General features: G+C 33.7%; 1 protein-coding gene across 1 annotated transcript; it reads left to right on the top strand.

The window, feature by feature from the left end:
* The first annotated feature begins 1,814 nt into the window (after window positions 1-1,814).
* On the top strand, window positions 1,815-5,738 carry LOC134252401 (uncharacterized). Its single transcript, XM_062734873.1, has 2 exons — window positions 1,815-1,890; window positions 3,700-5,738. The coding sequence occupies exons 1-2, from the start codon at window positions 1,871-1,873 to the stop codon at window positions 5,603-5,605; spliced, it is 1,926 nt and encodes a 641-aa protein (XP_062590857.1). The 5' UTR covers window positions 1,815-1,870; the 3' UTR covers window positions 5,606-5,738.
* Window positions 5,739-14,953: the final 9,215 nt, after the last annotated feature.

Genomic DNA, 14,953 nt, shown 5'->3' with positions numbered 1-14,953 from the left:
ACTGGATATCAACAATTTTGACCCTTTGACCTTGACCTTGGAGTTTAAACTACTTTTTACAAACTTTAATCTTGACCATAACTTTTGAACAGTAGGGGCTAGAGCTTTCATGTTTCACATATGTAATTCTTGTGACAAGACCTTTCCTTGGATATCAAAAACCTTGACCCTTTGACCTTGACCTTGGAGTTTGACCTTTTTACAAACTTTAACATTGACCATAACTTTTGAACGGTAAGGGCCAGCGCTTTCATACTTCCAATATGTAATCTCTGAGATAAGGCCTTTCTTTAGAAATCAGCAATCTCGACCCATTGACCTTGACCCCGGAGTTTGTCCTACCTTTTCAAATGTTAACCTTGGTCATAACCCTTGAACTGGTGGTGCTAGGGTTTTATATTTAACATTTGTATTTCTTGTGAAAAGGCCTCACTTTAAGGTACCAATATATTTGATCCTTATTTGAGAAAGGTTAACCTTCGCTATGTTGTCATACGGGGGCATCAGTGTTTCACAAACACATCTTGTTTTAAAATGGAACAAAATGTGATTAAATATTTAATTTTTGATATATATTTTTTTTATCCGGTGGTAAATTCCGGGTGAGTGAGAGGCTTATTTTGTACATGTGTGAATACCTTGGAGCTAGCAGACTACCTGTGGTCATCTGTGTCCTAATTCCTATACACAGAAAGTGATTTTATACACAGTGAAATACCCAGATGTCAAACTTTACTTGTTTGGGGGATTTTGAGACAATTTTAAATAAGAAGTAAAAAGTTTCTCAATAATCTATATTGATTTATTTTTTTAATATTTGAAAACACCCCTACCCATTGAAAACAATTATGAAGATATCATATACTATAAATTCAAATATTACGTACAACAAAGATTATTTGAGATGTTAATGTATGTGTTAATTTAAAAAAAATTCATCCAAATTAGACTTAATAATTTCAGTCATTCCCAGAATTCCACTTTTCTTTTTTTTAAAAATATATCAAAGTTTAAACTACATGTATTCTTTGTCACCATGAAACATGTTGAACAAGATTGCTTGTAAATTCTTATCTGAATAACAAAGAAACATATGTTACCCATGAATAGAAACATTTAAAAATATTTACAAATTTAATTATACTTCACACACTGTTCCTAGGCGTCGGAACCGGGGGGCTGTTTAGCATATTCAAATCAATTAAGAAATTTCATCAGTTTCAATGTACCAATGTTCAAATTTTTAAAAATAAATTATATTATATCATAATCCTTTCAAATTCTAAAGGTGTATTTAATTCATATAATCAAGCTAAAAATTTTCATTGTACATGTAATACCCTGTTTGGTAAACATCAAAGGATCAAAAGTTAATTTGAAGGCCCCCATGAGTGTCAAAGAAGGTGTACAGGGTATACACATGGACCAGTAAGTAAATGTCAATCAAGTTCCAGCATCCAATGATGGGCCTTCATGCACTTGATTGACAGGGCTACCCAGACCAGGTATTTTTGAAGGCGGTGCTTAAAATCTCTGCCTTTAAAATAAATCATGAAATGTTTCGCACCGAAATTGGCGCGAACCATCTCAGTGTGAAACAGAATTGGCGCGAAACATGCCGGATTCAGCTTTCTATGGCCTCGCCCCAGACCCCCCCCCCCCGGACCTTGCCTTAGACCCACTGGGGGCTTCAGTACAGCCACCAGACCCCCTGCCTTCTACTGCGCCCCCCCCTACTTTCCCCCGTTACGAAATTCCTGGATCCGCCAATGAGAAGGACAGGCTTTATAAAGAGAATCCGTCCCGGATTGGCTCAGTGTGTCCCAATTTACCAACTCCTAAATTTTAATGGCGACCTCCATGAAAAAATATGTTAGGACAATTTTTGAGGTATGTGATGCTTTATACTAGGAAACTTAACAATCAAAGTTGAGTAAATTATGTTATACACGCTCATTACGCATAGTAAAGAAAACGTATGCCCCTTTACGTACATATTTAAAATATAGAGCCGAAATCTACAAAACCGTTTAGAGAAAATTCTAACTAAATATCATAATGATTGAACTTGACTCTGCACGTGGCATTAGGACATGGTACATATCATATGTAACGTGGGTTTTGTCTCTGATCTCCATATGTTTCACTTCTTATTTCAAACAAGTTTCAAAGCTCAGTTTTTATCATGGAAACTGAACAGAATAAGCCTATATATTTATTCAGTGCAATATTTTAAATCTGGAATTCAATTTTTTAAACTCATTATTTAAGTTTTGTACAGTTGTGTAGGTTAAACAACCGTTTCGTTATTTTATTTTGACTTTTATTCGGCAGGCAGATATTTTTGTTTACATAGCTAAATAAAAACCAAGACATTCATGCCATATTTGGTTGTGTAAATGAATTATCACAGGCAATGAAATTCCAGGGAAATACTTGCTAAATGCGAGTTGAAAATCAAAATCACGAGTTCAAAATCACCAGTGGTCGCAATTTTTTGCGAGTAAAAAACTCAATCTTTTTTCGGATATTCCGGGTTTATTCATTGCCTTTTGAAGTTTACTTTTGATCTTATGCTTAGAGACGCTTTATCGAATGAGTATCAAGATGCGTTGCAAAGTACATGCATAGCGTGGAAAAAAGGCCAAGGCGTCTTGATCAATCATGCATTCGAATAAAAAATATTGTAAACCTATATAAACCCAAATTTTGATCCCAGTCAGCTGTTTCAGATGTAAACAATAATGACCTTGTCTATGTTAACTCAACACAGGAAGATGTTAGCGTCACTGCTTCTGTCAAAACCGTTAGAAAATTTGGAATACATTTGATTGATATTACATTTCACTTGCGAACATTTATGTGCCACGGATCAAATTTTGTCTCAACATATATGTGTTTGCAATGTTTCAATAACAACACTAATTTGTATAGATTTTTTAGTGTAACTTGTTTACCAAATCATATTCTGAAATTTGATGCATGTTATATATTCTTACAAAAACATTGTCCGAAGAATAATATGAAAATTCAAAATGCAGGCACATACTTAATGTGCACATGATGTAAAACAAAAACAAAAGTGATTGAAGTATGATTTCTTTAATTTTAAAAAAAGAAACTTTGAAAATTTTGCTAGTAAGAATTTAATTTTGCTCCATTTTGTAGGACAAAAAATTTTCACTAGCTAAAATTTGCAAGTGGAAATAAAAAAGTTAATTTCAATCCCTTAAGATTATCATTTAGAAGATATTCATGGAAAAAATAGTGTTTTTATCAGTGCATTTAATGGTATAACAAATTGAACTTGGTTGAATAATGAAGGGATCTGGGGTGTTGCCAAAATATCGGAGTTAGATACCTTATATTATTATTATGCTATAGGTAAAAAATTTATTTCCATAACAAGTGCCTTGGGTTGGTCGGGGAACCAGAAACACACAGTTTATCTAAATTATATGAGCCTTTTTGTATTTTTCTCAGATTATCCTGTTTATACCTCTACCATATTAACTTTCAGCTTACTTGCTCCCTGTCCCCAATTTCTCATGATATTCCATAAAAACTTGTTTTATTTACCCATGACGTGATATTTATAAACTGATGAGACAGCAATTTAACAAATTTAACTATCATCTAATAACCTATTTAACTGTAATTATAATTATAAAGGAAATATACATACCTTTTCTATTTCAGGTGTTTTAGGATAAGTGTACTTGAGAATTGTCCAAGTCCTTCTGCTATATGTCTGCCACATATGAAAGCTTGCAGTATTGTTCCATCTAGATCAATAGTAAAAATTGCTGATCATGAGAAGGAAATCTCCAAAGAAAAAGGGAACATTACTGGAACCCTAAAGCTTCAGAAAGATGTACACATGAAAAAACTTACTGATGAGGATTTTACTAGAATTAAAACCAACTTTCAACTCCAAAGCCTCTTTATTTCACCCAGAAGACCTGATCAAGTGATTGTGAAGGGATACGCTGTGAATGATGTGCAGAACTCTCTCTTGTATTTAGATGAATATTTAGCAGGTCAAAAGAGAGAGAGAAGCCTTGAGGTTAATCAAACTTTGGATTTAACCACTGATGAGAGCTCAAAACATTCAGTTGTATTTCTATTAGGGTTCAAGGCTAAGATGAAAAAGTATTTGACAAAAGAATCTAAATGTACGATTCACCTGAAAATATCCCCTCCTTATTCTTTAACTGCCACTGGTAATCACTACCATGTCAGTAAAACCATTCAAAAATTAGAAACATTTATTGAAAGGATCCTGAAAGAACACAATGTTTGTGAAATGGTACCCTTTTCAGTGTTAGACATTGGTGACTTATATCAAAGGTACCTTTGTGAAGATCTCCTCCTAAACCATCCCTTATTCCAACCACAAAACCAACTAGCACAACTAGGGAAAGATCTCAGCTTTTTCTTGATACCAAATTTTAGTCAACTACCATGTGGTATAAAAGTGTTTGCAAAAAGCAGTGAAGCATTATCCAGAGCTAAAGAAATTGTGAAAAATGTCTTACTTCTTCAAAAGAACAAGTTCTTTAAAAGGGTTGCTGTCAAGGAAGATGATGTAGCTTTCCTAAAGGCATCCAAGACTTTTCCAGCCAATTTAAGAAAAAAAACTCAGTGCACATTTATAATGACTGGAAAAGGAACTGGCATAGAAAAACATAGTCCTCCTCAAGTAATTCTACTTGGGCCAACAATGGCTTCTGTCAAAAATGCAGTTATAGATGTGAAATCATTCATTGATCATAAAGATAAATTATTTTTGCATTCAGAAGCAAGAACAGTCAAAGTTCATAAGTTTGCTTATAACAAACATATTATACAAAGTCTCTTGAGATCAGATGGAGAAGTACTGTATGAGTTAGAAAAAGAAACAGGTTGTAATATTCATTTGAAAGGGATGAAAAGAGAAGGTGTGTTCAGTATTGTGTTAACAGGTGAAAATGAGGCACAAGTTTCGAAAGCTGGTGTGGTTGTGAAAAGGTTCTTTGAAGATCATAGCAAGTTGTTTAAAGTGATGAAAGTAATGAAACTCCCATGTTCTGTTGAAGATGACAATTTTTTGTTTGATTTCTTACTTGGCCGTGATAAAGCAAGTCATCGAAAGAAACTAGAGAGAGATCATAATTGTAAATTGGTGCTTGATTTTGAAAATCCTTTCTTGACAGTGTACTCCGAGACTCAGGGACAATTGAATGAAGCTGTAATTCAGATGGAAAATGTCATAAAGGAGGGAGTTGAGAACTTTGCTGCACTAAAATTTAGAAGGAAATTGTTTTTAGAAGAAGACTTGGGAGGGGATTTCATCAAGAAGATTTGCTCAGGTGTTGGTAGTTTACAAGGTGCTTTAGAGAGAGAAACTCAGTGTACTCTTATTATCAGGGGACAGAATGGGAGCGTAGGATTTTCACATACAAATGCACCTTTTCACATTTTGGTGTGTGCAAAATCTCAAGCTATTTTGGAAGATGGAATGAAGAAAGTCAAAGAAGTGATTAAAAGAGAAAGTGACATTTACAGAATGGAATTCTTCTTTCATTACAATTATGACCCAAAACTTCAACTGTTAAAGAAATGAAGCAATGTTATTAGGTCACGAGAAATTCATGCGACCTTTCACCAGTTTCGTTGTCTGTCACCTATTGGTTATAATAATTATATTTTTTATTTAGTGTGATGGATTGACATTTATTTGATAAAATTAAAATTAACTAATGCTTTTGGTCATTTTTCATATTTTATGGTAAGATTGTGTAAAGATTGCATATACACTGTATACTAATCAACAGAAGATATGAAATAGTACTGGGGTCAACATCTATTGGAGGAGTGGTCATGTCCATAGGCCAAGTCTAAAAGAGAGAGAAAACGAGATGTATTAGGATTTTTTATATTAAAAATTTCTATCAGTAAATGTTCAAATTGATAATATGGAATCAATCAAAAATTTACTCCTTAAAGAGCAAGTAAATCAATTTTGCCTTACGCCAAGTAAAGGAGCTAGGGTTCTCCGTGACGGATTTAAGCCCCCCCCCCCCCCCCCGAAATTGTCAAAGTTAGCATAAAACATAGTTTTGTCGAGAAAATTTTTAAAAAGATTACTCGGTAGACCTCATTTTTACCCTACAAAACCTCTAGAATCCATGAGCTTCGCCCCTGGGCCCCCACCAGGGCCTTGCGCCCCCCCCCCCCCTAACTTCAATTCCTGGATCCGCCCCTGGTTCTTGAGATATTAAACAGACAGTATTTTCCCTTGTCTAGAATACTATAGTGATTTGAACTTTCGACCTCAAAATGAAGAGGGAAAGTCTCTTTAGATTATCTGTACAGGGTGATACCACTGTACAATTCATGATGTTCAGCGAAAACACTTGGTCTACTGACCGACCAATAGGAATGCGTTCCAGGGGCCTGTTTTACAAAGGGACTTACGACTTAAGACCAAATTTAATTCTTAATGTAACTTTTTAATAAATATTATATTGAAAATTATTTTAATCTTTTTAAAAGAAATGTTGTAAGATATATTTTTACACAAATAATTTTGAAGAGAATAATTAATTTTACAAAATTTTACAATCATTTAAAAAAAATTTTTTTTTGGTCTTAGTCGTAAGTTCTTTTGTAAAATTGGCGCCAGGATCTTTCTTGAAATGTGGCAAAAAATGAAACCAGTTGTAATTTTCCCACTCAGTTGAAGTGGTAAATAGCTTCAGTCCAAATATCTAGCTATGCCAGACCTCAGTTGACATTGGCGTTTTAAGCAAATTGAAAGTGGGGGGGGGGGGGAGGCGAGGTGTTAAAAATTTTTTTTTATGCCTTCTCAAAAAAACCTGACAAGCAAAAAAAAAAAAAGAAATGAAAATTTCCCAAACACGAAAATCCTATTTCGTGGGGGGGGGGGGGGGGGTTAAACATTCGAACTTCAGTACCACAATATTTTTTTTCTACACCATTTTTAAACATTGGGCTAAGCCCCCCTGCCCCCCCCCCCCCCCCCGGTTCCGACGCCTATGGTTGAGATTGCATTTTCCTATGAGTGTTTCCAGCGGAATTATCAAATGATTACAGTGAGAGCCCTATTGCAAAGCGTTCAAACGCTATGGCCAAAGTTAAAGGTTTTTTTTTCCAAAATAGTCATCATCCAAGTTCAAAACTATGTCATCAAGTTCAAAGATTTGTATCCCCTGGAGGGTTTTATCATAACGAGTACTTGTAAAATATGAAAGCGTTAGTACCAACCGTTCTGAATTTTAGTTATGCCCAAGGTAAAATTGGTCAAATTAAGGTCAATGTCCAATATTTCGTATCCAAAGAAAAGTCCTGTCACAAGAAATATACTAGTAACTGTGAAAAACATACATGAACCGAACCTTACCCACTAAAAGTTATGGTCAATGTTAATATTTTTACTACGATGGTCGATATCAGCCTGTCTGAAAAAAAAATCATACGACCTATAATTTTGTCTTTTCTTAATATTTGTACATGTACAAAAATATAAAAAGTTACAATTTGACGAAAAGACAAAATGTATATGTACAATTCTTTGAAAATGTACATGTACAGACAAAAAAAAATCTATATTAGATGCAATAATTTAGGTAATACCCTGCAGCCATGCAAATTTTAAATTCAGAGGACCCGACACGGTGCTTCGATTTTTATTTCTTTTTAATTTGAAAAAGTAATTAATTATTGACTGTATTGCTATGACAACAAAGTGTTTTTGGTGGATGATATGGTACTGGTGTATTTAAATATAAATTACGGATCCGATTTTATCAGGCATCCTGATTCCAACCGTAATTGTTGGGGCAAAATAGCTTTGTCAGCAACTCACCCATACTTTCAATGTTAAGTATCTGCAATCATTGGTTTTGTTTGAAAGATTTGTTTGTTAAACAAATGGTCGGTATATTTTCATGATTTCAGACCTTTCATTTTTGGTTCATACTTTGTAATTAGAACATTTAGATATTTCCTTTCTTCTTTGAATTATGTAGCCAAAGATTCATTAATAATTGGGTCAATCTCAGCATGCTCCTGAAATTATCTTGTTTAATATTCTCTGTTTACAGGTTTATGAGGTGTGCTTTGAACTCAAGAAGTTCTTTTATTTACCACTACACTATAGATTTTTTTGTCTGTACATGTACAATTCATTACCTATTTTAAAGAAAAGTACAAGTACATTTGTCTTTTTGCGAAATTGTAACTTTTTATTTTTTTGGTACATGTACACATGCATTTCATGAATGTACATATACACAAGACAAATTGTAGGCCGTATAATATTTTACTGACTAACAAACAGACAAATGAACAAAACAAAATTTTATGCCTCGAATTTTCGAAAACAGAGCCAAAAAATGTTACATATTGTATTCTAACTTTAAATTATTATTGAACTGTTATATCAATATAACTGTTTAGTATACACGAAAGGAACACTTGACCAGAGCCCCCCCCCCCCCCCCCCCCCCCCCCCCAATTTAGACTCATAAAAACTCATTGTAATATATATAATAATTGCTATGTGTTATTTTGTGACAACTGCTGACTGCTTAATTCCAACTGTCAGCTGCTTACTGCCAACTGCCACACATATTTGAATAAATTTTATTTTTATATTGATATTCATGTGAATTTTCCAAAAAAAAAAAGGGGGGGCGCGGATCTAGGGCATTTTTTCCAAGAGGGTCACTCTGGTGAAAAAAAAATCCAACCCAGAAATTTCTTGAGAAGAAAAAAAAAACGCAAAGTCCTTCCCTAAATGTGAAAATTTATTTCGAGGGAGAGGGGTGGGAGAGGGGGAGAGGGGGTTTCTTATGCGTCATACTTCATGTCTATGACATTTTTTAATACCAACTTAACACGTATCCACGTTTTCGGGGGGGGGGGGGTGTCTAAGGTCCCTTTTAGTTGATTTATTTTATACATTAAATAACTTTTAGTTGTATAAGTTTGTGAATTAAATAACTTTACAAATTTCAGAGGTGTGTTCTGGACCCCTTTCTCTAGATCTATGCATGTAAAACATATCTTATTTGTAAAAACAAAAAGATATAAATATTATATCGACATTTTCTTGGGAGGTCCAAGATCAGTTTTAGTTTCTTTAGTTCATACATTAACCTATGACTGTACAAATTTTAAATCCAAAAAAAAAAAAAAAAAATCCATGCATGTGAAACATTATAACACACAGAGAATTATACCTTTCATTTGAGGAAATTTTTAACTATAGAATATAATGGAAAAATGGTAATTTATTTTCAAAACATCTTTCTCTGCGAAACGACAAATATTTTTTTTTTTATATATTTTTCTCTCTTCAAAGGTTTTGTTGTCCACCGGTGGGGGTGTTATTTCTTTAAAGATTAGAAGCAGAACATAGTCATTTTATTACCTATTTCAAATAAGAAAACATATATATTTAAGGAATCACGGTCTAGTTAGTATAGTATGCTAGAGCATCAACGATAGTGGGAAACATGGGATAATTTGCATAACGGGCGAAGCCCGTTATGCTAAAATTATCCTATGTTTCCCACTATTGTTGATGTCCCTGGCATACCCTCAAAACTAGACAGTGATTCCTTATATTTCCATTTTTACTTGAAATAACCATCTTAAAATAAATCGAAATACCGTCTAATTGAGTAGATTTGAAATGCACAAGGCCCCATGACGTCAAATTTTACTATAAAAAATAGTCCCAAAAACACGAAACAAATTTATTGACTATTTATATTTACCGTAGTCAAATATCAACATTTATAACATAAACAACAAAGAATTTTAAATGATGATCAAAGTAATCTTGTTGACTTTAATTATATATGTGACCTAGATTTAGGTTGTCGGAAGCACGAACATATATAGGCACTGTGTCACTTCTCCGCCGCCATATTGAATGCAATGTTGCAGTTGATGAAACGGGAGCTGGTCAGCATGGTCAGGAAACCGATTTGTATGGATGTTATAATAACAGAAGAAGTTGAGTTGCTTAAGAAGTCGGATGGTAATGACTAAGGGACGATGTCTGTATCAGATGATGGAGTACGTGCAGATCCATGTGGCAATGTCAATTTCTCCACGTGGCTGTTACGGAAGTGGAGTTCTCGGACTCGCGAGGCCTCGATGATAGTGGACAGCGTTGCGCTAGTGACTTGCTTTCGAGCCGAAGATAATTTATTATTTATTTTGTTTGTTAAAAAGATATATCAATCAAATTACTTAGTAAACAATTAAACAAAACATTTATTTTTTCTTGAGTATATTTATACGCCAGTGATATACATGCAGGTTGACACCTGACCTTTCAGTAATAGAGAAATATACATACCACAGGGTATTATCATGAAATTAACAAGATACACTTTTGTAGTGTTTATCATAGAGAAAACAATTGGAAATGGAAATATAAAAAAATCAATGTACTTTATCAATCGCATACATTCTATATAACAGAAGATAAAAAATATTGGTCATTTAATCAATTTAATTTTACCAGGGTGATCCTCTTGGAAAAAATGTCCTGGATCCGCGCCGGTTTTTCCTTCTTTTTTATGAAAATTCACATAAATATCAATATAAATATAAAATTTAATCAAATTTGTTTGGAAGTTGGCAGTAAGCAGCTGACAGTTGGCAGTGAGCAGTCAGCAGTTGGCAGTAAGCAGTTGGCTGTCGTATATGGCATTCCATAATGCCATATACGACAGCCAACTGCTAACTGCTTACTGCCAACTGTCACTGCTTTCTGCCAACTGCCACACATATTTGAATAAATTTTCCTATTGATATATTCATGTGTATTTTCAAAATACTGACGCGGATCCGGGATTTTTTTTCTAAGAGGGACGCACGGGTAGAAAAAAAAAGCCAACCCAGAAATTCTTGACAAGAAAAAAAGTAAACTCAGTTAAATTATTTTAGCAAGGGGGATGGGGGGTTCTCATGCTTTAAGTCTATGAGATTTTTCAATTAAACACGGATTCGCGTTTTTTTTTTTTTTTTTTTTTGGGGGGGGGGGGGGGCAAGGTCCCTTTTAATTTATGCATTATTTAAATTTCAGTTGGTTTAGTTTGTACATTAAATACCTTTACAAATTTCAATGGAATGATCCCTAGACACACACCCCCGCCCCCTTCTGTGCATAAAAAAACATAACTTATTTTGTAAAATCAAAGCGATATAAATCTTTGAGAAAAATGTTCAAAGGTTAAAAATTAACGGGAAATTTAAATTTATTTTTAATATAACTCCCCTGTGAATGATCAACAAATCCTTTTTTCAGTTTTTATCCTTTCCAAAGATTTTGTTGTCTCATGTGGGGGGGGGGGGGATTAAAAACAGGAAAATCATCATTTTATAAGAAAAAAAATTATACTTTATCAATCTCGTGTGTTGAATTTTACATTAATAAAAACATACGATGAGATCAAGGAGTCATTTATCCATTTTTATCAGTATTTGAAGATCTGATGATATGTTCAGTCTGATTTCAATTGATAAAATCTACCCCCTATTAAAGGAGTTATACATAAGAACAATTAACTTCTTGTCAATGGTTTCTAGAATAAGTACTTAAAACTGACCTTGGAACACCCCCCCCCCCCCCCCCCACCCACACACACACACACACATACACACGAAAACGCGGATCTGTATTAAGTTAATTTGTATGAAAAGTCATAGATATCAAGATATGGAGCATAACCCACCTACAACGCCAAAATAATTTTTCACGTTTACAAAAAGAGTACGTTATTTTTCTTGTCAAGAAATTTTTGAGTTCGATTTATTTTTACTGGGGTGGATCCCTCCTGGAAAAATCCTGGATCCATGTTTTTTTATTTGGATTTTTAATTTTATTATTATTATTATTATTATTTTGACAATTCACATAAATATCAACAAAAATATGAAAATTTATTCAAATATGTGTGGCAGTTGGCAGTAAGCATCTGACAGTTGGTAGTAAGCAGTTGGCAGTAAGCAGTTGGCTGTCGTATATGGCATTCCATAGAATGGAGACTTGATCTATTCATGTTAAAAATTCAATTTTTATGGCTCTAGTTAACCCATTTTCCACTAAATATGCTTAACTGCCAACTTTGAAATAAAGATTGTCAAATGATAAGTCGTTCAGTCAAATAAAATAATGAAATGTTTTGAAGATGATATTACTGAGAACATGATTTTAGAAAAATAAAATTTTTCCGTGAAATTTGAAAATTGAGAAACATTTTATGTTAGAGCGGGGGATTGTCCACGCATTGTACGCCCTCTTTCTTTCCTTAGCCATTAAGTTTGTACCCCAAATAAATCTTGTTTAACCGGTTTTCGTTCTAAAATACTGACACTCGCATTGAGGATTGTCTTCCGGATTGTTAAAATAAAATTAATAAAAAAAACACCAAAACCACACCTATATACATATATGTGTGGTACGTCTCTTTTAAATGTGATTTTTCTTGACTGAAAGTGTCAGAATCGTTTATTTTAACAACTTTTAAAGGTATTTGAAATAAATCCAAAATTTCATGAATTTATTTTACATATTTAAACAATCCAGAAGACAAGCCCCTATATGGAGACACAGGACCATTCCTATCAGTGCGGGAAAATTTAACTATACTCTTACCTATTCCCCATTGCCCGTTGTCACCACTTGAAAGGTAAATTTTAGTAACTTTTTTAAAAAAAAATATTTGAAATCCAAGTAATAATCAAGCTTTTATGGAATGCCATATACGACAGTCAACTGCTTACTGGCAACTGCTGACTGCTTACTGCCAACTGTCAGCTGCTTACTGCCAACTGCCACACATATTTGAATAAATTTTATTTTTATATTGATATTTATGTAAATTTTAAAAAAGGCGCGAATTCATAGGACATTTTTTCCAAGAGGGTCACTCTGGTAAAAAAAAATTCAACCCAGAAATTTCTTGACAAGAAAAAAATACGTAAAGTATGGAATGCCATATACGACAGCCAACTGCTTACTGCTACCTGCTGACTGCTTACTGCCAACTGTCAGCTGCTTACTGCCAACTGCCACACATATTTGAATAAATTTTATATTCATATAAATTTTCAAAAAGAAGAAGAAAAAAAAAACAGGCGCGGATCCAGAGCATTTTTTTCCCAAGAGATCACCCTGGTAAAATTAAATTGACTAAATGACTATTATGTTTTAATTTATGTAACATTCAATATATGCCGTTGATAAATTACATTGCTTATTTTTATATTTATTTTCTTATTTGAAATAGGTAATAAAATGACTCTTTTCTGCTTTAATCTTTAAAGAAGTAACCCCCCCCCCCCCCCCCCGAAGACAACAAAACCTTTGCAGAGAAAAAATAAAAAAAGAATTGTCGTTTCGCAGATAAAGATGTTTTGAAAATATAAATTTACGTTTTCCATTATATTCTATAGTTAAAAAATTCCTTAAATTAAAGATGTATATCTCTGTGTGTTATAATGTTTCACACGCAAATATCTTGGGGTGGGGGGGGGGGCATTTAAAATTTGTACAGTCATGGGTTAATGTATAAACTAAACGAACTAAAATTGACCTTTGACCTTCCACTTAGAAAATGCCGATCAAACATTTATATCTCTTTGTTTTTACAAATAAGATATGTTTTACATGCATGGATCTAGAGAGAGAGGTCCGGAGCACACCTCTGCAATTTGTACTAAAATAACTAAAAGTTATTCAATGTATAAAATAAATCAATTAAAAGGGACCCAAGGACCCCCCCCCCCCCCCGAAAACGCGGATTCGTGTTAAGTTGGTATAACAAATGTCATAAACATGAAGGTATGACGCATGAGAACCCCCTCTCCCCGGCCGAAATAAATTTTCACACATTATAAGGAAAGGACTTTACGGATTTTTTTTTTCATGTCAAGAAAATTCTAGGTTGGATCTTTTTTTAGCATGAGAGACCCTCTTGGAAAAAAAAATGTTCTAGATCCGCGCCTATATTTTTGTTTTGGTTTTTTTTTTGTGTTTTGTTTTGTTTAGTTTTTTTTTTGAAAATTCATATAAATATCAATATAAAAATAAAATTTATTCAAATATGTGTGGCAGTTAGCAGTAAGGAGCTGACATTCGGCAGTAAGCAGTCAGCAGTTGGCAGTAAGCAGTTGGCTGTCGTATATGGCATTCCATATTTCTTTAATGTGAAAATTTATTTCGGCCGGGGAGAGGGGCTTCATGTGTATGACATTTTTCATACCAACTTAACACGAATCCACATTTTCGGTTGGGGAGGGGGGGGGGGGGGTCTAAGGTCCCTTTTAGTTGATTTATTTTATACATTAAATAACTTTTAGTTGGTTTAGTTTGTGCATTAAATAACTTTACAAATTTCAGAGGGGTGTTCCGGACCCCTCTCTCTAGTTATATGCAGGTAAAACATATTTTATTTGTACAAACAAAGAGATATAAATGTTTGATCGGCGTTTTCTAAGTGAAGGGTCCAAGGTCAGTTATACTGGTAGTTCGTTTAGTTTATTTAACGTATGACTGTACAAATTTTAAATACCCCCCCCCCCCCCCGATCTATGCATGTGAAACATTATAACACACACAGATATACATCTTTAATTTGAGTAAATTTTTAACTATAGAATATAATGGAAAACGAAAATTTATTTTCAAAACATCTGTCTCTACGAAACGACAAATCTTTTTTATTATTATTCTCTCTTCAAAGGTTTTGTTGTCTCCGGGGGAGGGGGGTGGTCTTTATAAATTAAAAGCAGAAAATAGTCATTTTATTACCTATTTCAAATAGGAAAACAAATCAAAAAAAATAAACAATGTACTTTATGAACCGCATATATTGAATATTACAGAAGATAAAACATATTGATCATTTTATTCAATTCAATTTTA

This window comes from Saccostrea cucullata, unplaced genomic scaffold (genome assembly GCF_032062105.1).
Source record: "Saccostrea cucullata isolate Sc308-1 unplaced genomic scaffold, CSIRO_AGI_Scuc_v1 ctg45, whole genome shotgun sequence".
Taxonomy (NCBI): domain Eukaryota; kingdom Metazoa; phylum Mollusca; class Bivalvia; order Ostreida; family Ostreidae; genus Saccostrea; species Saccostrea cuccullata.
This window is presented reverse-complemented; position numbering and strand designations above follow the sequence as displayed.